A 13,252-nucleotide genomic window follows, 5' to 3' on the forward strand; every position below is an offset into this window, starting at 1 on the left:
TATCTAAGAAATCAGCTATTCGATTATATAATTTAATACGCCTTCCCATCACTATTCCATATATTTTCCTGATTTCAATATAGTAAACGTCCAGATTGATGATTGCCATAGATGAAATATTGCGTTTTAACTGAACGTGATGCGTATTGTTGATTCAGTAGAGAACAGTACCGTTACAAATTTGAAATAATTGGATACTTAAGCATTTTAAATAACGATTTGTTTTCAAAACACCTCACTTGTTTGACTTCTCGAGATTAACATAACCTCAAACCTTCGCTTCTTTTGTGCTTCGTAATTATTGCCTTAAAGGTAATCGTAACATGGACTCAATAAAGGTGAAAGTGTGAATTTTTTGCCTCTTGGTCTAAGGGTCAGCGCGTTTTTCTACCGCGCATGAGGTCTCGGGTTCGATTCCCAACATGGTTGACATAAAATATTTATTAAATAAATTGAAATAATTTACAAAAAACACACACTATTTTCTGGTAATAAATTTTATTGATTTATTTTTATTTATTTATGTATTTCACAGTTTAAAAATGTACAGAGTTTGTTTGTTTCGGGTCCCGACTAGCTAGGAAATTCCTGTGTTTAGGAAGGACCTTATTTTTTACATGTGTTTTTTTTTATGTCCTTAAATAATGCTTAATAAATTCAAAGAATAATAATAACATTAGAAAAAATCTAAATAAATATAAAGTATGCAAGTAATAATAATAAAAATTGAATCATAAAAATAAATTAGAAAACATGCCATTAATAGTAAAGAAATGAGACATAATTATTATAAATTAGAAAACATACCGATAATAATAAAAATTAAAGCATAAATACTCATTTTAAAATATACTTTATCTATCAAAATGATATTCGCACTCGTTTCGGTTACATATTATAAAAATTGTTTTAAAAAAAAAAAAAAATTGGCTCTTGTGGTAAGTACACAGATTTGGTTCATGTGGGGAGCGACGCAACACAAATCCACTCAAGTTTTTTTGTTATTCCGTAAGTTAGTGTATTTTTATGGACGACATTTAAAAATAAGCCATAAATCACTTTTATGGGTCTCTAAATTCATGTTACTTAAAATTATTTCAATCGTATGCTGTTTCTATAAGGACGCGAAAAATCCATAAATAATTGCTAAGTGTCCGATGACATTATCTAACTACATACGTAGGTACATATATGGCAACATTGATCATGCTGTAGAAAAGTTAGAAGAAAATAAGTTAGGCCACTGTGCTTGTTGCTTATAATCCCGGGTTTAATATCCGAATAAGTATTTATTTTTATTTTTAAATCATATAACACAAAGTATTTTACAAGTATAATACGTTGAATTACATTCCCAGGAGTAACAACAACTCAATTCGGGACATAAATAATATCAGCATTTACACAATAACACATATTGAGAACAACAAAGAAACCAAACAAGTTTAGCACCTTTATAACTAAATATACAACAACAATATTTACGCCTAAAACCCTTTCTTACACAAGCAGAATAAATATATATAAAAAAACGCTTTTAAGAATAAAAAATGTAGTGAATCTACTAAGGGAGATAAGGTCATTAACATCACATGCCATGCAGATGATGCTGCCTTAGTAATGATGAGAACATATCCATCTCAGTTAGTAAACATCTCGATGCCCAAGAAATGTCGTATAGTACAATGAACACATGATTATTGGAAACATAAATCATAAGTAATTATGAAATATAATTTATTTTACTGTATCTCTTCGTCAGGACACTCACTACAGCAAAATGCAAATACTTAAATACACCTCCACCTTCAGCATCACCGTAGTTTATATGTCGTATTTCCAGAAATACAAAAATCACATGGAGATTTGCAAAAATTTGAACACCACGTACTGGTAAAATAAAAAAAGTAGGAAAGTGGTGATATAACAATATTAAAACTAACATTAGTTCAACTTTCTGACCATAAAGTTCATGCTATAAACATAAATAACAAAAATAAACAACTATAAATACAAACATATTGTTACAAATCTCAACTAAGTGAAGGTAGCTTGGATTTTAGGAATCAAAGGGTGTACATAGTTTCCGAGTTTATTGCATTTCTGTCTATTCATGTATTTTTTATTTTCTGCTTGAATTTTTAGTATTTTGATATATCCAGAACATTTTTCGCCAAAGGGAAAATGATTAAGATCCAATTATGTCAATTAACTAAAGGAAATTCAATGTCTGTGTCCGGACGGATGAAGAATACAGTTTTATGTGTGTGTATGTGTAAATTAAAAAGAAAATCCTGAAAGAGTGTTTTCGACTCGGTGGCTGTTCTCAAGTTAAAGAACATCTAGTGGAGAAATGTCCGCATCGTTGTATAGTGGTTGGCGCGTTATGTGGTTCTTGAGTTCTCAGGTTCGATATCCGGGAATGTTGACGTGAAATATTTATTTTGGCATTCAACAGAGAGATAACAATTTTATATTATGGTTATTACTACTACTACTACTACTACTACTACCATCACGCCATTTCCCCGTAAGGGTAGGCAGAGAGAATGGACCGCCACACACGTCTATCTTGGCATACATTCCTAGCTTCTTCCACATTCATACATCTTGCCATACATGCCCTTCGGTTCTGTCTGCTTTTGACATGACCAGACTTAAGATTTTGGTTTATCTGATCATGCCACGTCTTCCTTGGTCGTCCGCGTCTCACGTTACCGTTCATTTCCTCCATATATACTTGTTTTACCATTCTTTCGTCGTTCATTCGTTCTATGTGACCAAACCATCTCAGAGACCCTTTCTTAATCGTATCAATTATACTTGGCTCGTAGATTTACACTCTCGCCTGATTTCATCATTCGTAACCCTGTCATACATTGATTACACACACATTCGTCTAAGAGATCGCATTTCAACCGCGTTCACTCGGATTTCATCCTTCCTCTGCCAGTTCCATGTTTCACTTCTATACATAAGTGTTAAGACTAAAACTCCGTTGTGCACTGCCTGTTTAGCTTCGATTGACATATTATTATTAGCAATTAGTGCTTAGTGCTCCGTTCATTTTGTTGCCCGCATTCACTCTCCTTTCAACATCTTTTTCTACTCATCCATCTCATGAAAACACATTTCCCAGATACACAAATTCTGCTACTTGTTGTTAACATTTATTATTTTATTTTATTTTATTTATTTATTTAAATCTTAAAGTAGGGCACACATATCATACATATTGTTATGTGTGTTCTAATAATAACATTGAAAATATATTTAATTTATAAATTGTTTATCACATATGTCTTGACCATTATTTTAAATTTTGATATGTTTTTTTCTTCATAAATATTTTTTTCCATTTCGTAATACTTTTTAATTGCTTTAAATAAAATTGAATTTTGTGACTTTGCCTTTTTCCTAAATGGAAGTCTAATTTTGTTCTTTTCTCTAGTATTGTGATTGTGTTCATGCTGGTTCCGATCAATTTTTTTCCAAAATTCTGTTTTTTTATTAGAGTTTATAATTTTATGAACAAATATCATTGTATTGTAAAATATTCTTTGTTTATATGTTAATAATTTCATTTCATTTACCATCGACTCTACCCTCGTATATCTGTTTTTTTTCAAAATGATTCTAAAGGCTTTATTTTGTAATACAGTTAGTTTATCTATGTTTTCTTTGTTTGATAAAAATAAAATGCTACTACAGTAGTTAACGTGTGGTTCAATAATTGCTTAGCAGATAAGTTTTAAAAAGTAATCTTATTCGTGTTGGCTTTATAGAAGTTTTCTTTTTAAGTGTACGTATATCGTTTGAAAAATGTTAATAATTAGTATATGTTTTAATAATAATTAGATATAAGTTATTAGGACATTCATTTATTATTTTTGTACTATTTAAAGACAAAATAAAAAAAAAATTAAAAATCAATGTTCTATTTTGGTTATTTTACATCATCATCATCGTTATTCCCTTTCCGCACCTTATGGTGCATCATCATCATCATTCCTAATTCATTCATTCATCATTTATCTACTAAAAATTGCCTCTGGTTCAATCGATTGTCCTAAACTACTATGCAAACTTTCTATTAATGTTCCTTCCAAAGTTCCAAGAAATGACCTTCTTCTTTATATACCTCTTGTTTTATCTAATTATAGGCAAAATGCATATTTATGGCGAACTTTGAATAATTTTAATAATGTAATAACTCAATCGTTAAACATAGATTTATTTGCAAATAATCATAATAACGTACGGCGTTTGCTTTCGAAATAATTCGTAGCATTTATTTTTCTTTTGGATTTACATTAATTAAATTACTGTTCATTTTATGTTCGAGAATATTTTTAAACTTATTGTGATGCTACTTGTGAAAATCTGTTATTGGCTTATTTGTAATTTGTTTTGTTTTATATTTAAGATAAATATAGCTGTTGGTTATCCAAATAAATATATTTTTTTTTAATATTAAAAAAATCCTTTCCGCACCTAATGGTGCATAGGGCACTGCATTGGTAAACCAATCGCAGCGTATCTAGATATTTTTTGTACATAAACATCTCTCATATCATTGGTTGATTCACATGAACTAGTGACGTCGTTCAAAGTAGTGCGTTTTTGTTATTTTTTTCGCACATTTTCAAGAAACCCTACCGCACAATTTAATGTTCTAATTTTTACCGCGAGCAAAAACATATTTTTGTATCCAATTTCCCGTAGGGCTGAATTTCCTCATTGTCAGTTTTCAGGCCTGTATAATATACCTATAAGCCAATATTAGGCTAGCTTCTCAGAATCGCTGGATGATTGCATTTAGTATGCGCCCAGGCGGAAATCCGCTCCCATATTGTCGAATGGGCGAATCATCCTTGATTATTGAGTATTTGGCATTTTACATACATATGCATACACACGCTTACACATATATTCAGCATTTATTACGCATGCATGTGTTTGTCGGAGTTCCGAAACTCAAAAACACAAAACTAAAACAAACAAACAAAACATCGCGCCGTTCGATCGAAGGGGAAAGGAGAAATCAAAGAGGAACGAATGCCATATCACTCACTCACTGCATACAGATCTCGCTTCACATCCATGAATCTTGTCAAGTCGTGCTATTTCATACTCGGTCGTCCTCGTTTTCTGCATCCATTAAAATAAGCATTGTCTTTTTTAACCGTTTTTTCGCCGTTAGCACTACATGTTCAAACTAAAGCAGAGCTTTCTTGATTTAGTCGATAATGCTTATCTCTGCATTACATTTTGCACAGATCTCGACATTTGTGCTCCTATCATGAATAGTTTTACCACACATTCGCCACAAAGATCTTATTTTGACTGCAATCAGCCTACCTTCATCCTCGTTTCTTCGATTTCATACTTCGCTTCCAATCATAAAGGTCAGCACCAGAACTGTGTTTATTATAAACGTCGATTTTTTTATTTATTACTTTATAATATATATATATATAGATATGTATATATATATATATATCTGTCATTCGCTTCAGGGGCCGTATTTTAATGGAAAGAAATAAAAATTTTCTTCAATTTTATCTGCAAAGAAAAATTAAGTTTTGTGTAAGAAAAATATAATACGTTTCTATTTTTTTTAAACATGTTCAATTACAGGTGACCGACGAAGATGCTTTGCATTTTTTTACAAATACACACATTTTCGCACATAAATATCGATGTTAATTTATACCGTCTCGATATGTACCAATGAAGATAGCGTTTTTTTCGTCGCTTTCGCGACATCTTCGAGACTGGTATCTTTATTAAGGAGTTCAATGTTTTTATACAAAACAGAGGTAAGGATAGATAATTCAAAATAATATGAAAGTTATTTATATAAATTTATTTTTATTTTTATTTTAAGGATTATAATTTTAAAAAAATCACAAATTTTTCACAAATTTGTGCATGAAAGTATCATTTGTCTTTTATTTATATAGTTGATTACAATGAACTTCCATCTAGAATTTTCACATACAAACTTATAGGTCTACATAAATTATATATAAACTTAAATACGTAGTGTTTAAACTGTCCAAACATTTTGTTAATTATCTCTATATATTTAGTCTTCTTTGTTCATTCTTACATGTAAAAATATTTTTTAATAAGTATATTGTTTAGTGTCCTCGGCTCGGGTAACCCCTGTAAGGTCACATCATATTTATTATTAATCTTTGTTTATAATGGGGAAAAAATTAATAAATAAATCAATTTTGTTTGGTGGTATTTTACATTGTCTGAGGAGTAAATTAGATGAAACAGAATCCTGCAAGTATTGAGCGTTTTTTAGACATGTTTTATGATGAACTTGTTGATCGATAGTGCTGATTTATTTGTCTGTTTTCACAGCTCGGCTCTGTACTCTGTATGCTTCCCATGTTGGACTATGATGCAAGTGAGTATGACACACAGTACATACGAGCCTAACTAGAAGTAAACCACAGCACAGAGCTATTATGGCGGTTGTATAAACACAAGAGTGTTCGTATCATAGGGAACGTAAATACCATTAACAAATATGAGTTCATCGTTAGCCGAGGACTGTGTAGTGTATATTTTGTAGTGTAACAAATTTAGTTATTCTTATTTTCAATAATAAAATGTAACATCGTAGTGTAACGGACTTGCAGACCTGGGCCTTGATTATGGACCGTATCTTCATCTGTTCGTAACGAGACGGTATACTTAACTTCTGTACTATTTGTATCTACCTCGATATGTTCTACCGATTTGTCATCTCGACGTCATATGATCGAATAAAACCAATGAATGACCTCTAAAATAAGGTCCGCGTTCCTTATTTCATAAACATTTCAAATAATTTTCATATATATTTTAGATAGGCTTCTGTGATAAAAAGTGCCCACTTCAAAGCGATTATAAACTCCAATAAATCCCAATTCATGCAAAAAGTCCTCGCTTGAACATGATTTTAATATGACTTCTGACATTGACCAAGACGGTATACTTAACGATTGTGTTTGTCTACTAAGCGATTACAAGCCAGCTTTCGATATGTGCACTCAGAAAGATAGTAAAACAGATGGAAAAAATATGATAACTAAATATGTTTTTACAGTGGCAACATTTTGTGGCTAGATGCTCTTGTTTGTTAATAGGACAGCATCTAGCCAGCTTAGCCGCTACATCTAGCCGCTAGTTTTCAAAAGTAACAGTTAAGTTGGAATTTAATTCGTCTTCAAAATTTACCTATTTCTCTCTCAGATTTTTAATAGGTTTTTAAGAAAAAAAATGCCAAGCTCAGAACGATCGAAAATTTTAATCAAACGTAATTAAAGAAAAAATTACTCAGAGGAACAACATTTTTGACTCTTTTATTGCGTTGATAAACATATCGAGGGGTTCTAGATCCGTCGATACAAACCGATGTACTTACATTAAAACTTGATGGTGGGGGGCATCGGTAGTGTTTCTTCGTAATCGCTGGAGATAATTTATCTTTAACCATAATCATGGTGTCATGGTGAAGGTATGACGTCCTTATTTTCCCATCATAATCGAGACCCTGGGGCCTATGCTGGACTTATACGTCTTAAGAATCGTATGTCAATTGACTAGTGATAGTATTCTTGAACCAGCCATGCAAGTAAAGCATCCCAGCCGATATTTACATATAAGAAATACATCATCTTTAATTAGTTTTTCTTAAAAATAAATTTAAAACTTTATGTTTTTTTTATATACACAACTTAACTACAGGGGTGAATCGTCCATTTTGTATGGTTAGTTTAGTTTGCTTTTCATTTTGGCTCTGTAGTAGAATTTCGGATTTGTGAACAGAATAACGATGCGACGTTGCCATAAACCATTGGATTGTGGTATTTTTTTATGGCGATAGTTAGAGAACCGGCAATCGATACAAGGTACTTTTTGTCTCGAAAAAACACATTGTTCTATCCGAAAAAATATTATTGCTAAACGACAAAACGAATTAATTGCATAATTAATAACTCCCAAATACCACGTGAGCAAATCTGCAATTAAAAACTAGTTACAACTACATATAAAAAAAATATTAAAAAGCCAAATACCTTGATGAAAAAACTGTTGTGTGTGAGTGATTTCTATAAAGTTTAATGGTGTGAATTTAATGGAAATCATGAAATTGTTCTTTGATCCATAATTTTAATATGTAAAACTTTATTTTTACAGGTTCCTAGCTGTTCTGGCATTGGTCGGTCTATCCTCTTCAAAACTGGAAATTCAAAGCAAATTAATTGAAAAGCGGAAAGAGGTTTGTACATACTATTTGACGTTTATTTTCGCATGTTATAAATCCTGGTTATTTGATTTCCATAGGAGATACAGTTTTCGTTCATATTTATTTATTTATTTGACAATTGTAGTCTGCATTACTGTACGGGTTGTTTAACCCATTACGTAATCCAACAATGTTTTGAGTATGTCCAATTGCTCTCAGACTGGCTGGACTTTCTCCCTAGGGAGATGTTCATATTCAAATTTGTTGCAACAGAAAAGGAAAACATTTTTGAGAAGGGGATATGAGAGTCTAGGCATTTACAGGGCTTATGACCTGTCATTGGCTGGTTTAAGTGGCCACTTTACACACTGTGTAACATTCACCATTCTGCCTATGTTTGAACATCCACATTTTCTTAACTCTTCCATCTGTTGACTTTTTGAAGTAAAAGAGCTGAAACCAACACGGGAGTGGACACGGAATGATGACGATGATGATGACAATAGAATAAAAGTAATTGTAAGGATTCCGTGTTGTATTTGAACAGCACACAATCTGTTTTTTGTATTGGCTTTTGTTAAAAATGCATTGAATCGTAAGCAGCTGTCAAAAAGAGCTAATATGGTAAAGTTAAAAGTGGAATATTTGGTAAATGAACAGAAAAAACGGTGCATTCCAAGTAGCCAATTACACTACAGTACGTAAACACACTTAGGCTAATAGAAGAAATGTCAAGGGAGAACAAAGGCACTGTTTATGGTTAAGTATTAGGAGCTGAGGAAAGGAAGAGTTGACGGAGAGTGTATGAGAATAAGTACTGCAATTATTGAATGTCAGCCCGGCACAAAAAGGGCGCATTTAGGTTAACTGCTCTAAAAATGTACACGTAATAAAAATAAGAGTCCGAAAAACAACACTTGAGTTAAGATATTGGTTTTGTAATATTCACCTATATCCAGAATACATAGGTATGGATATAAGTTCGAAAAAATATTTGATATTTTTAATACCAACTCTGTAAGTGCATTAAAATGTAATCTCACTCGTTATTTTTTAGAAAAGGAATGAATTTATTTTTTTAAATGTTTTTATATTTAAGTTTGTTTTTTTTGGATAGGTATTTTTGTTTATTTCTTTAAATATAAATTATAAATTTTTGGATTTATTGCCAAATTCCAACTTCTTCCAACCAACTGATAAAAAAATGTGTTATTAAGATTATTTAAGCTTTCCTATTGATCCAAAAAATGTATAATTTATAAAATCTTATTGTGGCATTATTTTTCTTTTTCATTATCTTCTTCTTCTTATGGTTCCTCTCCCCGATGGAGGTTGGAAATCATCATTGCGATTCTTACTTTATTGGCAGCTGCCCTGAACAAGGATTGAGTGCTGCAATGGAACCAGTCGCGCAAGTTCTTAAGCCAAGAGATGCGCCTTCTACCTGCACTGCGTCTCCCTTCAATCCTTCCCTGTAGAATGACTTGTAAAATGTTATATTTTTCGCCTCTCATCACATGCCCAAAGTACTCAAGTTTTCTTTTCTTTATGGTCTTCAGTACCTTTTTCATTATAACCTAGCCAAATACTAGTCACTTTGTGTTTATGTTAAATTATTCTCAATTTTAATATGCTATATTTATATTTAGAACATAAGGTTTTCTCACTTCAATTTGTTATCTTTTATTTGTCATTTTATATTTGTAAGTTTCTTTTTTACTTTTTTGCAGTTTAAAAAAAAAAAAAAGTAATAATTTGTTAAGTTGAATTTGTTAAGTTGTTTAGTTGAATGAGGAAGTTCAGTGGTTTTTTTCAATTTTTTTATTTGTTAATAGACTGTTAAACTAAGTCAAAATTTTTTTTTTTTAATTTTCACATATCGTATTATCGGCGCTACCATTTTTTAAAGTTTTGTATTTCTGAAATAACTCCGCGTGTGACGTCAGAGGTTCATTTCCGCTTATTCTCATTCGGTTCTTCCCATTGGTCCAGAAGCGACAAGCAGACCGGAAATCTTCCATAGCTCTCAGATCATAGGTTGATTCACATGAACCAGTGACGTCATTTAAAGTAGTGCGTTTTTATCAAAATATTTTTTATTATTTTTACTGTACATTTTCAAAAAACTTTGCAGTACAATTTAACGCTCTAATTTTTACCCCGCGTAAGAAAACATTTTTTGTATCCAATTTCCCGTAGGGCTGAAGTTCCTCATTATATAGTTATATCTCATATTATATATTACATAATAAATTGTTTACTGCTGTGATTATTTCTGTAAAACTTTTTATGGTATAAGGTTCTTTAAACCGTTGATATATAAATAAATTAATAATTGGTTGAGGAAAAAGCAATTTCGTATTTTTTGCTTTATGCTTTATTAAAATATATTTTTAACTGAATCGGCCTTCACTTCGTAACACTTCATTAAAAATTATTATGAAAATAAAACTTTGTTATTAGTGTTACACAATTTCATTATTTTACAAAAATATAAATAAATTCTTCTTAGTGTCCTGTCCCTCATTGATCATGTTTTCATATCTGTACTTTAGATAACTATCCATTTACATGCATGCACATGATAAGGGGAAAAAAACCCTCCTGATCTTAGTTTCACTGATTAATTTGTTTATTTTTTGTTTAAATTCTATGACATTGTGAACAATATTTTGTGTTTACTTTATTAGTTTTATATCACCCTTCGATGGGAGGAGTGCTCTCCCGAAACTATAGTAGCGTTCTTGTAAAATAATAAAATTGTGTAACACTAATAACAAAGTTTTATTTTCATAAGAACTTTATAAGAAGTGTTACAATCATTCGATTAAGGTCAAACAAAAGCCATTTTATTTAATAACTTGTTGTCAACGAGAATTTAACTTTGTAATGCCCCTTTTTTAAAAACCCTTGTCCCTATTGGCAAAAAACTCGGACAACCAATTTTCACAGGCCTCTATTGAGGCCAAATTTGTAACCACAAGCGCGTTGGCCATCGACAGGAACAGGTAGTAGTCACTTGATGCCAGGTCTGGACTATAAGGTGGATGCATAAGAACTTCCTATCCGAGCTCCCGGAGCTTCTGGTGCGTCATCAAAGATGTGTGAGGCCTGGCGTTGTCCTGATGAAACACGATTTCTCTCCTATTTACTAATGCTGGTGGTTTCTGTTCGATCGCTAGCTACAAACGGTCGAGTTGTTTACAGTAGAAATAATTGAATTACAGAATTGAGCGTTTGGCCATAGAAGAGCCAATGGCTCAGCCCATCTTTCGGAGCTCAAAATAGAATATTCCCTGCTAATCCCACCAAACACACAGCAACACCTTCCTGGCCGTCAGTCCTGGCTTGGCCTTCGACCATGATCTTTGTCGCTTGACACTGTCGTAAGTGATCCATTTTTTACCTCCAGCTACCATCCGCTTCAGAAATAAGTCGATTCTTTGCAATTCAGCAGCAATTCACAGGTCTATCTCGATAGTTTCCATGACATTATCTACTTCAGGCCTGCCAGAGCGTGGTGCATCATTCACCTTCACTACACCAGAATGAAATCACTGCAACCACTGTTGTGTAGCATGAACCAAAATCGCATTTTTTTGGTCGCTTTCGACGCGTTTTTCCCTTTCAGGAAGTAAAAATGTAAAATATGGCGAATTTCTTCCTCTGAGACCTCCATCGACGCACGATAGTTCACGACCAAATCGACCAAGCGCAATACTGTTAAAATACGTTTGTTGTATACACTCACACTTTTACAACGCTGTATCGTATGATCCAATGTTACCTTAGTTGGAAAAAAAGGGCGTGAAATACGTAATTACTTTTTCCCCAAGCTGATAGAACCGTAGTAGTCGTAGGCGATGAAGAAGACCAATCTCATCATTTTTTAAATAAATATATTATTTTTTTATACCTGTGGGGTTTATAGACCATGATTGATGACACACACTTACTTAATAATTTCACCTGAAATATTCAGTCATGATTCCATGAAGAAACTCAGGGTTTTCTATTAAATTCAATTTATTAAATTTTGTGAAACATAATGTCTACGTCTTGCAGTACATTAACATCGTCCCTACCATGGAGATATGAAGAACAAAGAAAGGTGGCCTTTAAAGAGACCACAGGGCGCAGTCAACGCCCAGTCCAGTTCAGTTCAGCATTAGTCAGCCCAACAAGTCCAGTTCAACGCAGTCAGTCAGTTCCAGCACGTAGTCCAAGTGCAGTTACTTCTTATCGCCGTAACACTCGCGCGATATAATTCTATTCTTTATTTATTCGCCATGTAATAAATACGCATAAAACAGCAACTTCGTGTCTTCTGTTTATCTCTATCTGGGGTAGGAACTCCAACCCTTAACCATTTAATCCCACATATCAAATTGCGCTCGCGCATGAGAAGATGTTTGAATGTATAGGAAGCGAGGAATGTATGCAAAAACAGAGTGATATGGCGTTCTATCCTTTTTTGCCTACCTCCACAGAAAAATAACCTGATGGTTTATTGTTGTTGTTGCTGTGTTAAAAATTTTAATTAGTACTTTGAACACATTAATGTTAAAATGTCTCACAATAATAAATATTTTTGTGGTTTTCTATTTTTTATTTATTATTATTTTACTTATGCCTCTTCATATCGAACCAAAGAATAATAAAGGCAATACAAACAGATTTGATTTCAAATTGGTTATCTTTAAATATTTAATATGCTTTCACAATGGGCGACCAACTTTATACAAACGTGACTAGAAAAAAGGTGGACATGTCATTTAAATCTGTTAAAAATACAGAATTCAAAAGGTTGTAAATGCCATTAGACAGAACAAATATTTTATAAATAAAATTGATTTATAAATCTTCACTGATCTGACAAAAATCAAAGAAATCTTCTCTCCTGTAAAGTTGACATTCGTTGACTTGTCTTATTTTACCTTTTCACCTTGTGCGTATATCTTCAATTACATAATTACTTATTTACTAAAGGACTTATTCAGT

The 13,252-nt window shown here is 32.3% G+C and overlaps 1 protein-coding gene across 1 annotated transcript in view; it reads left to right on the top strand.

Annotated features, from left to right (window-relative positions):
* Positions 1-13,252, top strand: part of LOC148273326 (papilin-like) — a 180,716-nt gene that overhangs the window by 100,171 nt on the left and 67,293 nt on the right. Inside the window, exon 2 of the mRNA XM_088238884.1 lies at positions 8,203-8,284. Within this exon, the coding sequence (XP_088095010.1) occupies positions 8,203-8,284 (82 nt within the window). The remainder of the gene's footprint in view (positions 1-8,202; positions 8,285-13,252) is intronic.

The sequence above is a fragment of the Micrasema longulum genome, unplaced genomic scaffold, assembly GCF_059751315.1.
Source record: "Micrasema longulum isolate JH-2025_06_02 unplaced genomic scaffold, ASM5975131v1 h1tg001987l, whole genome shotgun sequence".
Taxonomy (NCBI): Eukaryota; Metazoa; Arthropoda; class Insecta; order Trichoptera; family Brachycentridae; genus Micrasema; species Micrasema longulum.